We start from the raw sequence: 15,816 nt of genomic DNA on the forward strand, positions 1-15,816 counted from the left end.
TCTGATCTCACTGGAAGAATACTTAATAGGAAGTTGAAAGCTGGTAGAATTTTTTGTTTGTTTGTTTTGTTTTGAACAGCTAGTTCCTAGCAGGGTCATTTTCCCACATAGTTATCTGACTTAGTTATATGACTGGTGCAACCATATTTGTACATGTTAATTCTAGCACAAGGATATAAGACTACATGACAAATCATTGGGGATCACCCCTTTGGAGCAGCACAGAGCTAGATCAGCTTAAATTGATTATCAAGTGAATTTAAAACCTTCACATTCTTCTTGTGCTTCCTTTGTATAAGTGCTCATACTACTTTTGACCAACATCAGCACATAAAACCTCTGACTCTGGAGGTATGGAGACAAATCATATTTGTTCTACTCCTGCATAGTAGGAAAAAGCTTTTTTTTTTTTTTTTTTTTCTTCCTAACAATATTTGTATGGCACATTAGATGCATAGCAGGAAGAAGTATGTCACACACCCTCTTTTCAGGTACAATAAATTCCAAATGAAGAACAGCAAAATGTACTATGGAAGGAATATCCAAAAATTCTGTAAACATTTCAGACATGGTGCTGACAGATTTACTTTGAGATTTCAGCTTACTGCTAATGAAAAAGCGCACAAAAACTAAAAAGCAATATCCTGATGCAAAAAAATGGAATACAGTAAACGCATCAACTCAACATACCTCTCATCTAAAAAGGGACATTCTCCAGAGTATTTCCTGTGTTTTTATAATGTTCAGTTATAAATGCAGTTGAACTCAACAGAAACCTCTCTGGGATACTTATACTTGCACAGCAATGTTTTCAAGAAAGTTACTGAACAACAATAACTCCACTAACAATTGAAACTACAGTTTTACCTATTTAACTTTGGTTTAGTCATTTCGCAGTCTAAAGCAGAGATGAACACAGATGTGAGTTTTTCTCTGATGAATCTGTCAGAATAGGTGTGGCACAGTTGGATAAATCCTTGTGGACAGAAAGGGATACTGCATTTCTACAATCCAGCTAATTCGTCCTTTAAGTCTCTTATCTAAGGTCCATGACACTTCTAGATGCAAAATAGCTGGAAGATTAGTAAATATTTAAAGAGCCTGGCAGCTAATCTTTTTTATGCAGTATATTTAAAATTGAATGAAGGACGTCTGTGATAGTCTTATACTATTCATTAGCATAATACAAGTACCCTTGAAACTGCATTTTGGTTGAAGGCTTTATTGACACAGAAAAATAATATTTGCTCTCCTTAAAATAGGTACCTAACCTGTCTGTATTAACCTGAGGATTTGTTTGTATGTGTATATATATAAATATATATACACACATATGTATACGTGTGTGTGTATGAACATTTCTACATATTTTTACATTTATTTGAAAATTACTTTTTACATTTCAATGAAAAGCACAAGCTATTTCACTCTGCAGACTAATACAATTTAGGGGGAGAAAAAAGGAACAAATTGTGTAAGAAAACATTTATCTCTACAGTAACTTTAACTCTGTCTTAGTTTAAATTTAGCGGATCAAAACTTTACCTTCTAACACATACCTACAATGTTCAACAGCTACAGTGACTGGAAAAAACAACTTTTGGAGAAACTAGAAACAAAAATGCTAACTCAGCCTGCAGACACATTAAGTCTTTTGTAGAGAAAGAAAAGAATAGAATTTCTTGCACCTGTCCTGTTCTATAAGGATGCACTACACCACGCTGCCCCTGGCATCCTGCAGTGTCAGGAGCTCACCACACTAAGGGTTTTTCACAGGAGAACTGTAAGTAATGCAGTTCTAGTCTTAAAAATGTGACTAAAATTACCTTTTTGTTATAACATAAAAGATAACATCAAAATATCTGAGACTTCTCAAACTATCAAAATTTGATTCTACATTATATTCTATATTATATGAAACACCTTTCCAAAGCTTTGGAAAAGGCTTTTTTTTTTTTTTTTTTTTTTTTTAAACAAGGAAACTTTTGTAACTGCATTAGGTTCTAATAATACTTCTTACTGCTGACATCAGGTATGTAAGAATAGAAATCCAAGAAAAAAAAACTAAGAGTACTCTAATTATTTGACTTCTCTCCATAAGTTCAATACATATATTGATAGGTTTTTGGCTATGGTGAATGCACTTTTAAATATATGAATTTACAAACAAAACAAATCTTCAACTTTTTGATTATAATCAGAATACAGTCACTTTACAATGGGTTTCTCAATTACAATTACTTCTGCATCTCATAAAACACACGTAACACCAGAACTGTCTACCAGATACCTGGAGACTTCAGTGTATGCTCACGAGTTAACATAGAATCATTTAGTTTATGTTTGAGAATGCATGAGGAACGTCTCTGTACTTTAGCATAGTCCCAACTATCTTGTTCAACAAGGTATCAAAAACTGATGTCAACTCCTGATTGGAACTACAGTGGATGTATCTTTAGCAACTATACCTTAGAGATACAAAGCCGAAGGACTTTTAGAGACCTCTGAATAACCAACTCTAGTGACAACCTTTACCCACTGAACTGAAAACTAAATCCACAGAAAGTCACATAGCCAGCAATATGCAGATTGGCATCTGGCCATTAACTGAGAGCGCTTTAACACCATTCAATAGCTAAGGAGAAAAAAGCGTGCCACTACACACCTCTGTTGTCACATCCCTTCCACAGAACACAGATTTCATTCCATAAAAATCTCCAGGACTTTATTTCAATCTCTAGGTAGCTGTGCCTGACAAGTGTGTGTGTGTGCTTACACCAATCACTTGTACTTCCCTTGGGAGAAGGTGCTTTGGCCCACTTCAGTTCTTGTTGGCAGTGCACTTTTAGAAAGGCAATAAAATAGGTATTTTCCCCTCTCCCTCCTACGAGGCCTCCCACTGCCAGGCCACCTGTTTCCTGCTACGTCTACATTCCTGGTTCATAGGACTTTCTTACAATACAGGACATGATGGGACTGATTAAACCCGAAAGCTCAAAGCAGCTGAAAACCTTTGTAATAGCTTGGCACAGTGCTCTGAAGTTTGATAGTAAAAACTACATGATCTTTTGGATAAAGATTTGACATCTCAGTTTTACAATAAATTTGTCAAATTATATAGACAGAGGTGAAAACGGCATAGATGGCTTGCAGTACCTTTTTTTTCTAAACCCCAACTAACCAATTAACTTTTTCCATAATTTAAAACTGATCCTTCTTAACATAGTAAGATCGAGATGAGAAGATTAAGATACGTACAAAGTTATATGCATACACTCCAGTTCTGATCCAAGAAAGCAAGTTTGAACAATTTCATAAGATTTACATGCGCTTAAATGACTTTTTGAACCAGTGCTTCTGAGTGTGCACACACAGTCTTAGCTCATGTAATTTTTTTCAGAAAAAATACTTTCAGAATAAAATTCAATAAAGCTATTTCAAGGTATTAAATTGATGCCTACTCATCTGGAATTCTCTCAAACTGTTCTTGAAAATGAAGTCATTAAAAAAGTGACTTTTCTCAAAACATTTTTGTTTGTTCTTTAAAGATATTAAGAGACAAAACATTATACACTGTTAGCATTTCAAATAAAAAGCATTTCACATAAGTAATGGAGTAAGATTAAACTCATATTTAAGGACTTGATGACCAGTTTTCAAGACAATGTCTAGAAGTACATGCAGGAAAACTGTAGCCAGCAGAACTGCAATAGCTTTGATTCAGAGACAGATGCAACAAGGAAATTAGAAAGCGAAACACTGTTTGCAAATTGCTAAACATGCAATTAAGAGAGATGCAATCAAGCACATACACTCTGACCACTTCATTACTTCTTAAAAATGGTAATAATCCTGTTAAATCAATCACTGAACCAGGCAAAAACTGTGCCACCTACACTGTTGACATTTTAACAAGATTTTTATTTCCAATATATATTTGCATTCAATGAAGCAACAACAACAACAACATAACTGAATGTTAAAGGAAGCTGAGGTCAAGTTCATTCATATGCAAAAAATGGCTTATAAATCTTCTGAAACTAAGTTGAGGTAAGATTTTACTTGCATGTCTATCATTCTGCCCTCTTCTCTGCTCAGAATGAATTTAAATCACTTTATATGGTTTTATAAATATCAAAAAACAATATTCAACTGAAGTGTAATTTGATTTGCTTGCAAATCCCTTTTGAATTGCTTTATGATGCGTAAGCGCATGCAGTTTATTAGGAAGTAATAAGCGAAGAAGGCAAGCCAGGCAAGAAGCTTTGCTCACTTTCAAAGTCAAGGAAAAAATTTGGCCCCTGATCAAGCTCTGTGCAAGTGAGAACTTTTAAAAGATTTCCCATTTGGTTCCTGAAAAATAGAAAAGGAAGAGAAAAGGAGTCCTGAGTGAACAAATGGTTTTAGAGACAAGGACTTGGACAGACTGGTTGTGCTGGAAAATATACACTGCAAGCAATCAGATTTTAAAAGTTTTTCCTCAGTTTGCTGTAAAGTCAGGGAAAAGATTCTCTCATTGTCTAGTAATTGTTTGAACTTACTTTCAAAATCCAGGAAAAAATGTGGATAGTTTTCAATTTCCCTGGTAAGGACCTTAAGAAGATTACCCATCCCAGCAAACCTAGTAAATGCAACAAAATCGTAAACAGTTATATATGTAAACTTAGAATACTACAACTAAGGGCTTGACACAGTCTGCATCATGTATTAAACATTATGGCAAGTTCTGGACCATGAGAAACATTTTGATGGTCAGTTCAGTGATATTTAAGTGTGGGGACAGAGAGAGTAAGACCTTGGATAAATACACAAATAATTCTGTTCATCAAATTGGAATTTAAACAACAGTATAACATTCCTAAGTACAGACAGATATTTATGAGTTTATTTACTTAGCAGAAGAAACAAACTCAGAACTGTCTATATTTGTAAATCCTCTAAATTGCTGGACTCAGATTGCTAAATAGCATTCAACAGTAAGAAATAAGGTCTTAATCCCTGGTTTGGATTCTTAAGCATAAATTCACACATTATTGCACTAAAATGACTCAATTATTAAAGAAAATAAATTACTATATTAGAAACCTAAAAAGTCTACTTCTTAACTTGTAAGAAATTATGTATTTTTGAAAAAAATACTGAAGTTCAGACTCTACTATTTATCTGTTATTCCTATCTTGTATCAACTCAAAAACATTTACATGTGAAATTATTAAGAAAAATTCACAAAAGGAAAAGTGACCAGTTCTCAAAAAGGCAAGTCTCTATGGAAGACAAGAAGGAAGGAGATTTGAAGATATTTTTTTTTCCCCCCACTGGTACGGTCCTTAGAAAGTTCCATTATTCTAAAACTATGTGAAAGTATAGCTTACTTGGGTAAGCTTAATCATTTTTTCTCAGAAGAGAGGAATTAAACCATGAAAAGCTAGAATAAAGAGAGTCTGCCTGGAGGGATGTAGAAAAATGTAATTTTAGATTTAAAAGTCAGATTGAAAACTGTTTTTTGCCTCAAAGATAAACATTCTCAGTACTCTAAACCATGGCTCTTGAGGCTTACATCTGATGCTCATCTATTTTTCAGTTTAAGACTTTTCCCACTTAAGAAATCAGAACACACACAAAAATGATTCTAAGCATGTACATGGGTAAAACTTCATTTGAGGAGACAAAGATTTTTTCTAAATTTTCCCTCAAGCATTACAGAAGAAAAAGTATCATGAGTTCTAACTGCTTCATGCATATAAAGGATACATTTTTATAGCAGGAAAACCTAGAAAGGTAATGTAAGGCTTGATTTCAAAGCAGTCATAGTCATCCCATAAAACGATATAAATTTAGTCAATAATCCGTTCCGAGTACACAGTTTCATGTAAACCAGGTTTTTGTTACACATGCTTTGCATAAAGTATTTCTTCAAAATTTTCTCTCCAGAACAGATCTAGTGAGCAGACTGTCAAGCCCTTTACAATTAGCATCATCTTGCATACACAATATTGAAACATGAAGAAACATTCTCCATTATTCATAAAGTCATGTCCATTTACATGCAGAAAAAGGAAATACAGTTTTACTTTCACAAGTTCTACACTTTATGAACTGAACCTAAGCTTCTGATTAGCCTAAAAAGGGGAAAAACATGCAAACAGGGCAAACAACTTTACTCAAGACAAGGTTTAATGATGTATAATATAACATCTCATCACACTGAAATATTGCATTTAATAAACATCATTTAAGAGGGACAAGATAATATACGTACAGTTATTTTCCTTTTCAGAACTCAGAAAGAAACAATTTACATTATTAAGAAATACTACCACAATCTAAATTCAGTTTTTATTCTTCACATTCAATTCATTTTAAGCCGTATCTTACCTCATTGCCTTCAATCTTCAGAGAGAATCCAACCATTTCTTCTACTGCCAAAGTTAGCACTGCATCCAAAGACTGTTTTAGTTGATAGCATGCTTCGAACAGCAAGAAAGCTGTTCCCTTTGCCAAAAACTGAAGCTATGAGCCCTTATTTGCATGGAATAGCTTGAAGTCATGTGCCCAATATTTGGTTTCTTATCCTTCTTACAGAACTACAGCACACCAGAGCTGTGGAGATTTCTAAATATTTTTTTCTTGAATGTTTACTACATTTCTTAGCTTGTTTTTCATTCTATTCCCCTCTCCTTCAATCCTCATTTAGAAAATAGGTTCAGCTATTTATGTTATAAGTACTAAACAAGAACTCTCTTGCAAACTTTATACCAGGGTCAAACTGCATTTTGTAGAGGTCTTAAAGGCACTGGTTTGATGTCATCTATTTCCAATACACACAAAACCAAAAAAAGTACGTGATATTACTCAACATCTAGAAGACACGGTTTGTGCGTTTGATAAATATGTGTCATTGTTTATGTTTTGTAATAATTTCTTAGTGTTTTCCTAAAAGCAAAACTAAAAGCAAGATCTACTTCCAAGTAAATTTTCATTTTAATTATAAGTCTTCATTCAATATTAAGTTTTTAACTCCGTATTAGAAGACCAACCTTTACCATAATAGAAGTATTGAGAAGCATATTGTCCTGCCCCAAGCTGAATTATTTTATTCTTTATAGCTTGCTGCTTCCCATGACTTGAATCTTCCAAACTGTCTTTCCCTGGAAACTAATAGTTTTTCAAACCTCAGGAACCAAAAGTCACTTCCAAGATGATTTCTTAATGAGATTTCAAAGATAATTCAATTTCATTAAACTGGAAACCATTTTCCTTTACTTACTGTAAAATCAGTTCAATGTTGAAATACAACTCAATGCACGCATAAAAACATTGCTGTTGCAGTGATCCTAAATGACAGCAGCTTCTCCTTAGTGTCCAAATCCATTAAAAATTCAATTTTTACAGTATGTTTTAAAAATGACATGACGATGATGCTTGCGTTTTCATGTTTCCCACTTTTTCCAAACCATCAAAGCTTATCCGAAGAATATACATAAATATACAGAAAATACTAAGGTATTGTTGACAGTTTAATCCGTATTCGATACTGAACATTTCATTAGTTGCACAAACAAACCATAAAAAAGCAGCAAACAAGAAGGTACACTTAGTATCTTGTGTTTCATATACAACTATTCACTGGTATTTAAAAAGTCTTGAGCTTTGAAATAAAAATAACACAGACTGATTTTCTATTGCATCATCACTTTGTTCCTAAAATTGCATTAATTTAGTTTGGACATTCTCCAGGTTACTATTTATGATGGGTAAAGAAAATCCTTCTCCTACACTAAAGCAATCAATATATTTTTGAATAATGATAAGCAAAACACTCCCCAAAGTGCACTAACTGGGTATTATCAACTGAATTTTGCATGTCAAATGCTAAACAACATGTTACTTAAACTTTCTTAAAAATATTTGTATCTGCTGTTTCATGTCATTATATAATTTTGATGTGTGGAGTTTTTTAATATTTCTAATTGATAACTACAATATTTTATATATTGTTAAGAAGTAATAACTTTATAAAATGTATTTATTCTTCCTTTACAGGACTAATTTACATCAGTATAAGCTCAAAAACATCATTACCACTACACTACGTTGAAGGTAGACAGAGAGAGACAAACATTTAAACACTGTATTAGTGAAAAAAGACATGTTCACCAGCTCAACCCTTTGCTGATCATCAGCGTTCCTTTGCCAAATTTTGTTTTCTAAATCTGCCTGCTTACATAAACACAGTCTAAAAGGCTTCTGTCAAAATGAGCTAGATCAGCAAATACCTACTGCTTAAATTCATTTATATCACCCTAACTAAATGGGGCTGGGAGTGTTCTCATGAGCAGCTCCTCTGGGAGTTTCAGGAGAAACAGAGACTCCCAAGTTCAGAAGCAGCAATGAGTAATTAGGAATGATGACTTCTAATGGTGCATCTACGTTGATAGAGACAGGCATCCAAGTCCACAGTCTGAGGGAACTGTACTGTAGTAACCCTATTATTAAAGTAGTGGAACTGACCTTACTGCCTGAATACTTTACTCTGATTTCAAAACAAAACAAAACAAAACAAAACCTGCAGCATCTGAACCCAAGATGATGTCTCAAATCAAAAGCACAATTCCAAATTACTGTGATATTCACCTGTGAAATCTGTTGAGGTGCTTATAAGGGAACATAGCAGAAGTGCAAGACTTGGAAAATGGTCAGAAAAATATTGAGAGATAAAATCAAAATAAAAATAAAAAAATGCTGATTAAACATCATCACAATTTCTTCATGACAATAACCAACTTTGTTTTCTGAATCACTGTTTTTTTGATTGGGAGAAGAAGGAAGATGTAAAAGATCATTTTCAGCTACATTTTCCTACTCTATTATTAATATTTTTGCTTTTTCTTCTTCTTTGCAATAAGCATATTAACACTTACTCTCTTTATTATTATTTATTCTGTAAGAATTTATGTAAGGCTAACTCCAAGCAAACTGGAATTGCTGCAGTTCTTGGAATCATCCACAGAGTGATGGCACACAGAGAGACTAGAGTACTTACAAACAAGCAAAGAAAAACCAATACCCCACATTCCTTGCCCAGGTGAAGGATAAACAGAAACAAACAAACAAACGAACAAACATAACACAACAAAACTCAACCCCCCAAAACAGATGTAAAAAAGTGAAAAGTGGAATAAGAGAAGAATGTTGCTCAAGGTGAAAGTAATCAAAGATAAAAGAATAATTTCTGCTTTGAACAATTATTTTATTACAGTTCCTAGAAAAACAATGCTTCAAGCCAAGAGCTTTTGCTGTCAACAGACAGGTAGATTGTGGGCACAACTGAAAGCTACAAGAAAGGTGGGGTGTATCAGCAGGAGTTAATAAATGATTTGTAATGACAAATACATTTTTAAATAATCATAAAACGTTAAAAGAGTTGGCCAACAATATGAGAACCTATAGCCCCAAGGAGCAAAGAGCTTGGCTCATGGTTTCACTAAAATCAAAAGGTTAAAAAAAAAAAAAAAAAAGGATTACCTCAGATGAACTTAAAACTTATTTAAAGGGGGATTTTTCAACATGCCAACCCTCACACCTGAACACACTTTGAAGAGAATACCTATGTATTTTCAAAGTGCATAATATTAAAAAGAGACATCATGAAAGAATGAAGACCAGGCAAGAAAACTATTGGGATTCTGACTCACAGGTCACAATAAACAAGAATGGAAGACAATGAAATAATTAGAATAAAATTATGTTTGAAATAAAGGAACTATACAACATCAAGCTGTATACTTGATGCTTCCACCTAAGTATACAGTTTGAATCCAATTCGTTGACTACTGGCATCACATCCACAGATGCTTACACACCCAACAGGGGTTCAATTCCTCCCCTCTCCCAAGAAATAGAGCCTCAATCAGGTAAGCTAAACAGGATTCTAATATCTACCCAACTGATACCTGTTAAAGGTATCCTTCACAGAAACAGAACAGGTTTAGCTAGTTTGTTTCTTCCTTCAAAACAAAACCATTTTTTCCAGGTACAGTTTGACTTAGCGCTTTAGAACTTCAATTTCAAAGGGCATCTGCTTTCAACATTTGTTGATATTACAAGCAAGAACTCTACTGCTGATCCCATACAGTCTTACATACAGAATGAGAAACAGAATTCAGACGAAAAATCAGAAAGAAAAACAAAAACAAAAAACAAAACACGTTGCTCCTCTTAATGCCTTTTAATTAATGCCAATTATTCAACCTTCTGACTATACCGTACATAACATTTCATATTTTGCTCATAGAAAATCCAAAGTATGTGTCTGAAACAACAAGCTGAAACCCAACATATTCTAGTTCTTTGTACAGCAACAGCAAAGATTTTCCACAAAGTGATTTTTATTTTCAAGTTATTTCTTGAGAAAGTTGATAATAGGAATAAGTCTTTGCATGCTAACTTTGTTCTTTATCTATTTTACTTCTCTTTTTAATACTTAAATACCAAAACAGCACATAAAACCTCAGTCAAGCCAGACATAAATCCTATGGTGACTGGATTTCTTGCTGCATATTTGTTAGTGATCTGCTCTGAATGTGTCATTACGAAGGGCATAGCGCATTTTGCTTGCTGAATATATATTTCTAGTTTGAAGGGGGCTGATCTACAAGCTATGAACCTGAATCAGTCTTTATACATATTCCTTTCTGCAATAGGAGTCAGAAATCAAATGATATCTTATAACACTACGCACATTATTAATTTCAATCAAAGAAGTATATTGATACTGTCAGAATTAAGATAGCTGACATACTGAATATAACAATTGCTCAAGATTTGGGGAATTAAAGAAGAAATGTAGACCTTTGAGGGATTAGTTGCTATTAGTTTAAAATACTTCCATTTGTATAATACTGATCATACTTAATATCTCCTTCCAGAAAATAAGAAAATTTACTGACTCATTTGCATTACATTGATATTGTTGACGGAAATAGCAACAATTCTACCAGAAAGAAGAAAAATATTTAAAAAACACTGTAAATAGGCTGGATGGTTATATATATATAGTCTGGTTTTTTTTTTTTTTTTGAATTCAGAAAAGAGTAAGAGAAAAAAATCCAAAATATGGAATATGGGTGAATATGGGTGAGGGTAAAGGAGGAAAGCACAGGTATCATCAAGACAGCATTCTGAGAGATCCCCTAAGCCCAAGAAGGTTTATTGAGCTATGGAGGCATCTGGGTAACAGAACTGGGCATTAGGAGGTTTAATTAACCATTTACCTATACCAGTTCCAGAAGTCGACTAGCAATAAATGTTGTTTCTCAAACACTGAGGAATTTACGAGAAGAAAGGCTATTTTAGACTTTCACTTTTATAGTATCTTTATACTGTATTTGGTATCTGTTGTAAAGATCTGTTTTTCTCTAATACTTTTAATCAGTGACAAAGAAGCAGAAAATATCATTTTAAAATATGCAATAAGATAGAATGGAATAAAAATATTCTGGAAAACAGGATTACAATTCAGAATCATTTTTGATAAACTTGAGATAACATCCAAAAGAAATTCAGTAAATTCTAATGTAATATACTGCAGTAAAGGAGTGAAAATAATAATAATAATAAAAAACCACTAACAATTAACAAAACACAAAAACAAACAAAGTTACAAATGCAGATGGTCTGGAATGAAGAAAGACTGAGGAAAAATTACTTCTTCATTATACTGAACAATAAATTAAACATAAAACTAGAAAGGTGTTAAAACTCCAGATTTTTTCAAAGATTGTGCTTATAGTCAAAGAAAGGGAAGGGGGGCCCATATATTGAAGAATATATTTTCTTCAATGTATTAGTGTAATCTGTAATTAGACAGGAGCTAAAGAAATGGATGAATTCCAGTAACACTTCCTTTTAGCTTCATTATCTTTGTGTCATTTTTTAATTCCTTCTGATATTATTTTATTAACTTTCACTCTTTCCCATTAGGCACTCAATTCATTAGAACTTGCAGAGAAAGCTTGGGATCATAGCATTGCTGCAAAATATCCTGCCTTGAAAATTGTATTCCATTAATAGGCAAGCACATAAGCCGTCATAATGTTGGAAACATGAAGAGATTCATAATTTTACATCATGCCTAATACTTCAAGAAGCACATCCCCTCATAAATCTATTTCCAACTAATATGTTTTATGTACAAAGAATACCAAATAAGTTTTGTGCCCCAATATGAGCTACTAAAAGCCACTAAAACTTTTGTTGGCTACATTAACAAATCTGCTATTTGCCTTATGAGGGAAGAGCACTGCGGATGGTACTGAATTAAAAAATAATCCTTTTAATTAAAAATTGTATTAGATGGTGCAAATGAAAATTGAAATAACATTCTGACCCTGACAGGCTTCTTAGTAATTAATTCAAATCACTACTGGAAGCTGTTATTAATTTAGCAATGAAATTTGCACAATAACTTTTTATTAAGACAGTAAAATTGATGCACAGTAGCGACTTTATATTCTCCTTCTACTTTCCTATAAAATCTATTTTTACTTAATCGACTAATTTTCATGATGGTTAATCACAAGCGCATTTATGACAGCTTAGTCCCTTCATGTTAAAAGATGCACGAGTCTATAGTGGCCCATTATACAAAGAAAACAGAGTATTGTTCGATGATGTGAGCAAATTAAACATATGCACAAAAGTGAACATTGTACAGTTGTTTTGACAACCCTACAATGCTACTCAGTGGATTTCCTGTAAAGGAGACATTTAAAACTCACAGACCAGCCTATAGACATTTGCTCATTCAACATGGCTTCACTCGAGTAGCTACAACACAAGCTCAGGAAGCCTTTTGCTGGTGATGTGGTGCCCTCTGCTGTCTGCATGGGAATCTCAAACCGAGACACGTTTTTGAGTGTTTTTAATTTACCCAACATTGCACAGTACGATACTGTGGAAAGCACAAACTAGAGCTTTTACACAAAGCACATGAAAATTTATGCTCTAAATAAATCAAGTTAATTAATATTTTACTGAAGTGCTTATCCCTTTTATGCCTAAGTAGCTAGCACTAGCACTTCAGATCTAACCATGAGTTTTTATTTGCAGTGAACCATCAGTGCTAACTTCTGCATGAGATGCATGTATGAAACTGAATATTTGCAGGGACTAAAGCTACAGTATCAGCGCGTGAATTTCTCCTCTACCTTTACTTCCTTTTCTAAATAAAGCCAAAGTAAGCTAGATATTATTTTAATAACTAGATTTCAGAACAAGTATCAAAACCATTACATTGTTTTCCCCTTCCTCCAACTGAAACACAAAATTTTGTTTTAAAGTGACTGTAAATTTACATCTAAAATTATGGAAACCATCATTTCTCCTGAAACATTCAGTGGTGTATTATTAGCCAGGCTTAGCAGAGAATGAAATTGGGAGGCTGATGAGCTTTCTGAGCAGGGCATCCCAACCCAGCATATAACGCATGCTACACTGGTCTTTGGCAGCAGTTGTGTTTTCTCTATGTGAACAGAAATACTATTTTTGTTTACAGTTACTCAAGAAGTTTCAATTACTACTCTTTCTTTGGAAGTTAAGAAGCAGATTACAACTTAAAAAAGAAGAAATCTGCTTTTCCTTTGGTAGTCTGACTGAAAAGCAAATACACAGGATGAGATACACTAGCTTAAAAATGCCAATTGAAAATGTAGGTAGGTAGTTAGCTCCAACAGTTTTTTACTGTCTTTGTTGAATACTGCTGTTTGAGGGGCAATTCTAGTTTTACAACTAGAAACTATAGAAAAGACACTGTAATTATGTTTACTGAGAAATTTAGCAAGGTTTATTTTTTAGCTAAAAAGGATGTAAGAATTTTCTATTCACACTTCGAGATGAGATAAATCAAAAGTAATACAACCTTGTAAAGACATCAATCATTACCTCTAACAAAAATTCCAACTATAACTTATTTAAATAGTTCATTTAAAAATAGTTTAGGTACAGATACATAACTCATTAAAAAGGTTAAATTCAGTATATAAGTCATACATGCACACAGATGTAACAACATGTATACATACAGATACTACGCACAAAGTTGCAAATCAGCATATTTAACTGAGAACTGAGAATTAGTTGCTCGTTAAAGGGGAAGAATGCAAATCAAGATTAAATTGTAACAAAATAATGTAAATCAAGATTAAAATAATCTACTGAACCAAAGCCTTCTATTTGTTGACTCAAAGCTATCTAGTCTATGTGTCCAGAGATACAAACTGCTGTACGGCAGTAAAGCACACAGCAGAATGTCTCTGTGATTTCAGCTCTAAGAGTGTCATAAAACTCAGGTTAATTTCAGCTCCATACTTTGAAGAACTCACATCATCTGAGGATGGGGTGAGACAGGTAAAAAACCCTCAATTATTCCCAATTTCATTATAAACAAATATCATGATTGGAAGATATAAATTTCCTGAAAAAAAAAAAGTTTTATTTAGGCAAATCAAAATCAGCATTTTCTTTTAATCTTCAACAGTAAAACGACCAGTCTGTAATAAAGCATTAGAAGATGACAGGAAATTTAATTATGTTTTCTTCTTTCTCCTCAGAGCCAATCAGTATTTTACTTGTAGTTTATTCAACTCACCTATTAATAAAAGTAGTATAGCTGAAAACTTCAGAAAAAAAGTGAGAGATTTAGTAAAAAATGCTCAATTGGGGGTTGATGGGAAGCAATGGAAATTTACTTAGGGAATAAATAGTTAAAAGAACACAGTCAATGACTAAAGGAGTCATAAATCAGTCCTAAACCAGTGTGTTTCCGCAGGGGAAACAATCTCTTCCATCAAATAGATTATTTCTGTCAGATACAAAGTATAAATTTCTATGTATTTAAATTTTCTATCAGATACACCAAGTTATTAGCACTGTCATCTTTACTAAGCAAAGAAAAATCCCTGTGGAAAAAATATACTTCAAGTAGTAAGTGTATAGTGACTGAATAGACTTTTTGCATCTATCTCACCTTTCTGTTATTCCAAAGCAGAATTGTTTGAAGTCTACAAAAGATTCCAGCTAAAACAGGATCTATACTCTGAGAGTGTACCAGTGCTATACTCTCCTCAGTGCCATCCCAGAAAAGGTATTGACTACTTTCAATTAGGTCCTCTTCAACCCAGTTCTTGAAGAATCGGCTTGGTCATGGCTTGCCCAGCCACCCAATCTTTCAACCATAAATGCCAAAAAGAACTCATTGCCTGAAACACCATTATCTTTAACTTACTAACAATTATATTTCACTAGCCTAAAGAATCAATGCAGTAAGACCAAGAATGTTTGATCTTTCAAATCAAGTGAAATATACAAATTAGAAAATCCTTACTTTCTTCTATGAAGTTTAACATTCTGTAATAAATGACTCTGACTTTTTAATACATTTAATCCAGAACCTGCACTGACTATCACGAACTTCATAAAATAGTGATAACAGAAGGTTCTTTGAAAACGTGCTACTATCACCGTATTCTAGACAGGAAGAAAACTACAATATAGAAAAGGATAACTTTATGCTACTTGATTTGTTTTTGCAAAAGACTGTAGTTAAGGCTATTACCCACTAAGTGGCATTATCAACTCAAACATGTAAATTTGACGAAAAATAATCATAGTACAGTTCGTTTTTGCTCCTAGAAACAAATTCATGGAAAACATTTTCTCTGGGTGTTTCATTTTATTTAAGTTTATCCGATCTTTTGACAGAGCTCCAAACAGACAAATATATTAGAAAACCAGCATTACCAGCTTATTCCTCATGCA

The 15,816-nt window shown here is 33.4% G+C and overlaps 1 protein-coding gene across 10 annotated transcripts in view; it reads right to left on the reverse strand.

Annotated features, from left to right (window-relative positions):
• CYRIA (CYFIP related Rac1 interactor A) overlaps positions 1–15,816 on the reverse strand; it is a 57,798-nt gene that overhangs the window by 18,329 nt on the left and 23,653 nt on the right. For 3 of the 10 annotated variants that reach the window (XM_068678634.1, XM_068678635.1, XM_068678641.1), the window contains one exon: positions 4,542–4,621. The exons of 3 other annotated variants lie outside the window; for them this stretch is intronic. In XM_068678634.1, coding sequence (XP_068534735.1) covers positions 4,542–4,611 — 70 coding nt within the window. In that variant the 5' untranslated portion in view covers positions 4,612–4,621. Of the gene's footprint in view, positions 1–4,273; positions 4,354–4,541; positions 4,622–15,816 lie in introns of those variants that run through there. 4 more of the 10 variants (XM_068678632.1, XM_068678633.1, XM_068678631.1 and 1 more) reach the window with 2 other exon arrangements.

The sequence above is a fragment of the Anas acuta genome, chromosome 3, assembly GCF_963932015.1.
Source record: "Anas acuta chromosome 3, bAnaAcu1.1, whole genome shotgun sequence".
In the NCBI taxonomy this organism is placed as follows: Eukaryota; Metazoa; Chordata; class Aves; order Anseriformes; family Anatidae; genus Anas; species Anas acuta.